This window comes from Lactuca saligna, chromosome 9, assembly GCF_052625555.1.
Source record: "Lactuca saligna cultivar CGN05327 chromosome 9, ASM5262555v1, whole genome shotgun sequence".
Lineage (NCBI taxonomy): Eukaryota > Viridiplantae > Streptophyta > Magnoliopsida > Asterales > Asteraceae > Lactuca > Lactuca saligna.
The window spans coordinates 113,425,755-113,434,958 of record NC_136425.1 but is presented as its reverse complement, the minus strand read 5'-3'; the positions used below and the strand labels follow the sequence as shown (position 1 = coordinate 113,434,958).

The window sequence follows — 9,204 nt, the reverse complement described above, 5'->3', positions numbered from 1 at the left end:
TGAAGTTAGGGAAAATTGACTCTTAAAATCTGACGGTCATGTTCACAAGGGGCGATAAGCACAAGTTTCTGTTTGCTTTGGTAGACAAGCATCTATTTTCAACAGATTTCCTGGAGCATATCATAAACATCATTCACCGATGCAAGCAGAACTCTACAGCAGACAAGAAGAATTTTACAGATATGCTTCGGTGGTATATCACTTTCAGGCATCACATTCTAGCCATTATACCAAGGATATTTGAAACGTGAAGAAACCATCTGCTGTTAAAAGGGAATGAAGCCTCTGTGCCAAAGACGCATAGGGGGAGATTGTTGAAGATTAATGTGTTGCGTCTTGGGCCCTTTTGTTTTACAACCGGATTGGGCTTGTCAATCCATGTTTATCTAGATTAGCCTCCTTTTTCTTAGATAAACTGTTAGGGTTTTAATATAAATATATGCATGCATGTATGCGTATAGAGAAGAGTTTTTCGTCATTCTCATTGATTACTGTAAACCCTAAATCCTCTACAGTTGATGTTCTTTATCGAGCTCTTCTGACGATTGTTTATTAATCATTCGACACCTTTTGATCCATTTGCTTGTTCTTATTGTTTATCTGGTTATTTTTCTACCTGTTTCATAGATCTAATCGATCTTCAAGTTGATTTTAAACTTATCAGGTCGGCAATAGACCATAGATCCAAACAAATAATAGCATATAAATCATTTTCATAAAGCATTTAGCATATAAAAGCATTTTCGGCATCTTTCCTAAAATAAACTAGTGCTCGTGTCTAAATTATAGAAGACAGACATCTCATATTCATCACTTAGCATTCTAATTTTAATTCTAGAAATCCTACAGATTCCTAGTTCGCTTAAATTAATGCCTTGATACCAACTGTGACATCCCGAATTTCATGGCCGAAAAAGACTGATATGTTTATGCTTTATTTGAAAATCAGAGTATACTTTTAATGAAAAATAGTGCACAATTTATTCCCAAAAACATGATAAAGAATTTATCAAATCATTCCCAAGAAATGTATTTTCATTACATTACAAACCTCGGGATTTCATTGTCAATACATATCAAAAGCATAAATCGAAACAACATAGGCCTTACAATATTTATTTATATCTACTGGCCTATAATCCATAAACTCTCATCTGATGATCACATATATGCTCTTGTGCCACTACTTGTAATACAAGAAACTGGGTGGGTTAGGCTTGGGAACCTGGTGAGCACATAAGGTTTTCAACCCACAGTAAATAAGCTTCATAATTTCATCAAATCCAACAACCCGATTACTCGTTCCCGTTATCCTCATTTTACGTCCCTAAAGCATATAATATAAGGGACCTAGCCTAAAGAATTTCATCAGGGTGACAACACTGCTTAGGGGATTCTTGAGCAATTTATATCAAATAAGGCAACCGTGAGGGGGATGGAGTACATATGGTAAACACGTAGTTCAAATAAACACTTACAGATTGCGAGCCTACTAGCGTTCCACTGGACTGTTAGAATAGTTTATGGTCGTCATCTATACTCTGCTAGATGACTGGATCATCGTCAAAATCGAGGCCTCTTATCATTTTATTTCATCACACATCAACTATTTCATCTATCCATGTTTTACCCAACATATTTTTAGATATAAAATACATATACAATTTAGATCTGAAAAAAAAAAAAAAAAAAAAAAAAAAAAAAAAAAAAAAAAAAAAAACTTAAATTTTTTTTATCCAACATAGATCTATAAAATACATATACAGTTTAGATCTAAAAAAAAGAAGTTTAGATCTTTCATCAACATAGATCTATAAATACATATACATTTTATATCTTAAAAAAATGTTTAGATCTTTCATCCAGCATAGATCTCAGGTAAACAGATAATATGTACATGTAGTCTGTAATTTATATAACATACTTCATATCTATGTGTAAGATGAAAGTATCTACATACTCACTTGATATGGTGGTGACTCCAACTTGGACAATGTTTCGCTTCTTAAAAATATGATTTCCTTTGACGAATCCGGGAGGTTTGCTGGAAACTGGGCTTTACGGGGGAATAACTTTCCGAACCAAAAAGCTCTCTTTATTGGAGCCTTTGGGCGCTCCGGGGCTTTCTTTTAGTAATAGGGAGGTTTCCTAGGTTTTCGGGTGTTCGGGAGGTTTAGAGAGAGAGAAAAAAAAAAGAGTGGAAGGTGTGAGAAAATCGGCTGGCTTCACATCTTATTTTTAGACTGAAGCCTCGGTCTACGCAGGTCGTACCTCGATACGTAGGGTGTAACCTTTTACGATGCGTGTTCGTACAGATACGTGTCGATAATCGGATGGAGAGTCGTGGCTAACTTCGGACCTAGTGTTGCGAGAACGCGGGGCGTTCCCCTCGGACAGCATTCACAATATACACACTAGACTTCTAAAATTCGTAACTTCCGCATACGAGCTCCATTTTCGACGTTCTTTATATCAACGCGTAGGTAGAGACGTACTCTACAACTTTCATTTTGACTCCGTCGGCTAATTTTGAATTTATTTTTAAATTTATATTTTTAACAGGCGGGGACAGGAAAAGTCTATTAAAAATTCCCAACTTTGTCATCCGATGTCCGTTTTTGTCTGTCTTTTTATCGTTGAGCTTCTATTGATGAGATTCTCGATTCTCATTTAGGTGGTGTCGGCTAAAAATTGTTCGATCTATGATTCGAACTCCGGGCTGCGCACTCCTATGCCAAAATCTTAGAAAATTCATAACTTCCTCATACGAAGTTAGATTTGGACATTCTTTTTATGCACTTTATCGATTTAACGTTTACTAAGACTTTTGTTTAGATCGTTAAGGATAAAAAGCACTTTATCGTAAACTCACTTTTTACGTCACACAATGTCGTGCTGGTTTTATCACAAAACTTCGATAGGTCATAACTTCTTCGTTATAATTCGGATTTCGACGTTCTTTATATATCTGGAATCCTTGTCACGACCACTACAACTTTATTCATAGATATTGGGTTTGTCTATTATTTTATTTTTTACACTTATTTTCCATTCTTAATTTATTATATCTTATAAATAAGTATAAAACACATAAAATCACATAATCCACGTAACATTCAAGTAATTCCTCTTTATTACTTCAAAATAAATTACATTTGTTGACCCTAACTATTACATCATCATATCAATGCTTAGCCTCGAAACACGGGCGTTACAAATACACTCAAGGGGTGAAATAGACCCAGTACCGGTTTAAAGATACCAATGGAATTGAAATAGACTCAGGGCTAAAATAGACTCAGCTTAGTTTCTGACTATTATGTATGTTTCTGTATGGGGTATTTTAGGGAAACTCACTAAGTTTTGTGCTTACAGTTTTATATTTATGGTTTTAGGTACTTCTGGTTCGAAAAGGAAGGGTCTAACATGATCGCACCGCTTCCACTAGTATTTCGAATTTTATGACATGATTTGTACTCTAATATATCACATCTTGATGGATTTTGGAATGAATGAATGATGGTTTTGATAGTTTTAAAAATAAAATTTGTACATAGTATTTTTGGGATGTTACAGACAAGCTTCCATAAATTTGGAAACTTTATGGATCCTTGGGGTCCCTTTTAGGTTGTGTGTTCCAAATCTATATCCTTTTGATGATTTTGGATCTCTAGTGCAAGTTTAGGCCCATTTCTTCCATGCTTATGGCCTAAAGTGAAAGGGGCATGCATCGGACATGCATGTTCGTAAATCACTTATTTTTATGTTGTATTTCGAGTTGGAAAGCCAGTAGAAAGTATGAATGAATGGTTGGAGCGATTAAGGACTTAATTCAATTAGGAAGTCAGATCAGTTCTCACGACGTGAAGGTTGGCCTTCACGATGTGAGGCTAGGCTGGGTGTCACGACTATTTTGTTTGAGGATTCTCATGACGTGAAAGAAGCTTTGCCATTACGTGAATGCTGATTTGAGGATGATCAAATTGAATGAGGACTGAGTTAGTGATCAGGCTGGACTCGCTTTCTCATGATGTGATCAAGGACTGGTCACGACGTGAGGGTTAATCAATGGGAGAGCTGACTGATGACTTTGACCATTAACTTTTCACCATGGTTGACTTTAGGTCAATTTAGAGGTTTTAGGGTTTAGACTGAGTGGGTAGTTCTTTATTGCTATTTAGGTGTCTTGTAGTAGCAGTCTTCACCAAGTGAGAGTTGTTGTGTTTTAGCTGCTACCTATGAGGTGAGTCTTCTCACTATACTTGCATGTGTGGTAGTATATGTTGACCAATTAGGTCTTATTTATGTATTATTGCTATATGTGAACCGAGTTGTTAATAAATCCAAAACCGCCGTAAGTCTATGGGATTAGTGATAGTCCTTAGGGTTGCTGATAACCAAGGAGGTTTGTTATTAATCCATAGGGCGTGCTGTTAGTCCACTGTGACTGCAGATAGTCCCCAGGGTTGTTGTTAACCTATAGTTGATTATTATGATGTGATGTATATGATATTTTAGGATACTCACTAAGCTTTGTGTTAACAGTTGTAGATTAAATAGTTTTCATGTACTTATCAGATTGCGAAGGCGAGAATGTATACATACATTAGTAGATTTATGATTTGAGATTTTGCATTGTCTTCCTATTAGCTCTTATTTCCGAATAATGTATTATGAACAAATGGGTTGCTCTGGATGTAATTTTGTTAAAGTGGATGTTTTATTTACTCTAAAAAGTGAAAATTTTAGCCATGGTTTTTGGGTTGGTACAATTTTGAAAGTATGTTGTTATAACTAGTAAAACCTAGATCCTAGGTTGAATGTACACTTAAGTTCATTTTAATTTGCATAAGTTGTCAAATATTTGTGTATAGATGCATAGAAAACTTATCAAATGGTTACTTTCTGACAATATAGCTTTATTAGTGAGGGTTACTTCCTAATAAATGGATATTTTTAAAAAGCACTTGCACCGATATTCTTATGTTTGAAATTGGTATACAAATCACCAGACTGATTTATTTGGTATTTGTTATGGAACCTTGTCCAAATGTCCTACAACAGTGGTCAACATTTCGGGCATTGTCTGGATGATTTATTCTCCTAGTCAGCGTTTTGGGTAATGGAATATGACCAAGTCCATATTGGATATCGTATTATAGTTGTGTAATGCAACCTAGCCCATATAACTGTCCATACGATATTGTTTGACGTATGTTGTTTAATGTCATTATTCTAGGTTCGAGTTAGAAGCATTAGAAGATTTTGCATGTATTAATAACAATGAACTATTTTTCTATGGTTTTTTCTGTATCGATTGTAATTCCCAATTTATTTATTTTATAAACAATTGTAAGTTGTTTGTAAATGGAAATTTTTTGGACTATATTTTTATAAATGTAGCATAATGGCAGAAAATGTTTTAAAACCATAGTAGAAATATATGATAAAAATGACGAGTGTTACACCATCACCCTCTACCTAATCTTCTATCATTTGTCGAAGAGTGAAACTCAACGACAATGTTCCGAAAAGAAAGGAAACTCAAACATGTCCCTCCTCCACCTCGGCCACCTCCTTACTCCACCTCATCCTTGTTAAAGTTGTGCATTCCCTACTCTATCTAGTTTTATAGTTTACTATACATCTATTACAACCAATGGTTTCAATGCAAATCATTACACCCTCTAGTCTTATAGTTTAATATGCATCTATTACACCCAAGAGTTTCAATAATCATTACGTCGACCTTTTTATTTTCTATCTCTTTAACCCAGCTAAAAAAAACAAAAAGAGAAAACAGTTCTATGTTATTATAAAACATAATAGATCATTAAAAAATCATGTAAGATTTTGTTACTTTCAAACAATAAACATAGTAAATCATTAAACAATAATTTAGTTATTCAGTTTAATGTGTTAAAAGAATGATCTAACGGTTATGCTCCTACGAGGAACGGGTGTATATAATGGTATGTATATCGTTGAAATATAATTGCAAAAAAACGTTATGTACTTTATAATATTTAATAAAAACACAATGAAAAAATATTTAAACTCTGCAAGAAGAAATATTTTTCGCTAAAAGATGATATATATGCAAATATTGCATAACCGAACCTTTTATTTGCAATAATTTTTTTATATTTTTTATCGAAATTTTGAGCAATGTTTATCACATTCATAAATTATTTTTGAAATGAATTAAAAAAAAAAAAAAAAAAAAAAAAAAAGAATACTGACAAAATTATTTTTGTGTTTTAGTAATATGTATTTACAAAATGGCAATAAAACAGCAAGAATATCTCAAAGAAAGGGTATTTCTACTACCATCAAAAGGTATTTGCTTGCACTCTCTTTCTTCCACAATTGGTGTCCCCCCAATCTATCTCTGTTCAACTCCTCACACTGCAAACACAGCTCAGGGAGAGAGAAAAGAGAATCCGAAGACTCTTTCTGTAATTGTTTTTTCTCTTACTTTCTCGAGAAAGTTCTGTTTGAATCGTACTAGTTCATCGATGTTTCAACAGCTTGGTCATCAAAAACCCCATTTGTATTTGTTTTAGATCTTTGTTGTCTGTACGTAATCATCGACAAATATGTTACCGGAAAAATCTGTTAATTCATCATGGGTTTTCCGGTCTACGATACAGTGGTCTTTTAGGGTTTTGATGTTTGCTGTTGTTGTTGGATTAATGATCTTCTGGGGCATCGATGGCTTCGATGTTAGTGATTTCCACAAAGATTTTGTTATGAAGTTGGATGTTAATCTTGGGAAAGGTCTAAAGACTTTGAACTACACTAACCGTGCAGATTCAGATTCGACACCCACACCAACACCCCCTTTGGATGTCAATTTGACTAATCCGGCTGAAGCTCACCAAGATTCACCGGCAAATGTCATCGGAAAACCAAAACCGGCGAGTTTGGAGTGGGTTTCGGCTGAGCTAGACTCCAACTACTCGTCGAGCCTACTGGTACGGTGGATGGCACCCGGCGGCGAGCCATGTAAAGATTCAAGCACAGAGGGTATATCGATCCAGGGTTTGGATAATAATAATAAGATCGAGTTATCTTCTGGGGACATCCACACTTATGTAATCCAAACATTGGATGCTTCCGGTAAACCGCGCTGTTTAGGTGGTGATTATTTCGAAACCGATCTCTCGGGTGCCACCTGGAAATCTCGTCCCCCAATCAAGGATTTTGGTGATGGTAGATACTCATTTTCTCTCCAAGTTCATCCCGAGTTTGTCGGTGACTATAATCTAACAATAGTTCTATTGTTTAGACACTACCAGGGCTTGAAATTCTCGCCGGAGCGATTTGCAGTTGATAAGGTTCTTAGAGTAATTCCGATTACTTTCAAGAACAACTCAACCACCTCCGGTCAGTTGCCCGATTTAAGAGTATGTAACAAAAAGTCTGATTACGCGAGGGATATCTGGGCAGGTCGCTGGACCCGACACGGGAAGAACGATAAGTGTGAGATCAGCAACGACGGCCGGTACCGGTGCCTTGACCACAACTACCCGTGTCAGAATCCATGGTGCCACGGACATCTGGGATCCATCGAGAGCAACGGCTGGGTCTATTCGACCCATTGTTCATTCAAGCTGTTTGATTCGAAATCAGCTTGGAATTGTTTGAATAATCGTTGGCTCTTCTTCTGGGGCGATTCGAATCACTGTGATACGATTCGGAACATGCTTAATTTCGTCCTGAATCTGGAAATGGCGACTATTCCACGGCTGTTCGATATGAACATTACAAACCCTAATAACAAGATCCAGTCGCTTCGGATCACCAGCGTTTTCAATGGTCACTATAACCATACCGGGAACTATCAGGGCCTGAATTCGCTCTACAATGATGCTTACAGAGACTACCTGAAGCAGTATTTTTCCGGCGACATTGTTCCGGACACATTAATCATGAATTCCGGGTTACACGATGGGGTTTATTGGCCTAACTTGAGAAGATTCACAAAGGGTGCTCAGGATGCTGCCTCATTTTGGGCGGAGGTTCTTGACGGGGTGAGGCGGAGAAATATTGTGGGACCGGAGGTTATATACAGGACCACCGTGGCTACCGGTGGATATGCACGGAGATTGGTGTTCAATCCAAACAAAATGGAAGCTTTCAACGGTGTTTTTCTGGACAAGCTGAGGCAGTTTGGAGTGATTGATCATGTGGTGGATCATTTCGACATGACTTATCCTTGGCATTATGATAATCGGTGCAATGATGGCGTACATTACGGCAGAGCTCCGGCGAAGATGCGGTGGAGGGACGGTGAGATTGGGCACCAATATTTTGTTGACCTGATGCTGTGTCATGTGCTGCTGAATTTACTGTGCGCAAGATAGTAGCATGGGTATGGGTATGTATAGTCAAGCGGAGGAGGTAAATACAAGGCAGCCAATTTGAGGGGTTGTATTGTATATCATGTATTTTTCACATTTTAATATGTAGCTACTAATTGATGCCGGCCGTTGATTCTTTATTATTTTTACCTGTTTTTTTCTTCTCCTAATAAGTTTAAAATTTTAAATATTCGGTTATCTTTAATAAATTCTATTTCGTCTTTATCAATGTAATAAAGTGATTGTACGAAATATATATATATATATATATATATATATATATATATATATATATATATATATATATATATATATATATATATATATATAGCATACGGAACTTTCGAACATGCTAGCAATTATAACATTAAATAATGCAAATGAGACGAATTATATTATTATGTTTTACCCAGTTAAATATGTTTGAAGTAAAATATCAACTATCAAGGTCTTAAAATTAAATGTGGTTGTATGTATACTTCAGCAAGATCTCATTTTATTCTATAAATATAAATTATAGGGTGTGTAAAAAATATTAAATCATTATCTGAACTGCAAATGTTGAACTCGTCTGGAAATTCATCATGGACGTGCTAGAGTTTGAAATTTATATTTTTTATATGAAATCCTACTTAGAACTATTATGACTCCATCCCATGGTGACAAGTAGGGTTTTATTTTTTTATTTTTTTTTGGGAGTTGGAGGTAATAAAATGATGGAGGAGTTAAATCGATAAAATGATATAATGAATTCAATAATAGAATAAATAACTCCATTACTTATTTAGTTTATTTTAAAAGACATTTAAAATGGAATATGATAAATTTATACAATGAC

General features: G+C 35.5%; 1 protein-coding gene across 1 annotated transcript; it reads left to right on the top strand.

Annotated features, from left to right (window-relative positions):
• Nucleotides 1-6,308: 6,308 nt before the first annotated feature.
• Nucleotides 6,309-8,589, top strand: LOC145015379 (uncharacterized). Its single transcript, XM_078973845.1, has one exon. It carries the CDS (start codon nucleotides 6,600-6,602, stop codon nucleotides 8,367-8,369), a length of 1,770 nt encoding a protein of 589 aa, XP_078829971.1. The 5' UTR covers nucleotides 6,309-6,599; the 3' UTR covers nucleotides 8,370-8,589.
• Nucleotides 8,590-9,204: the final 615 nt, after the last annotated feature.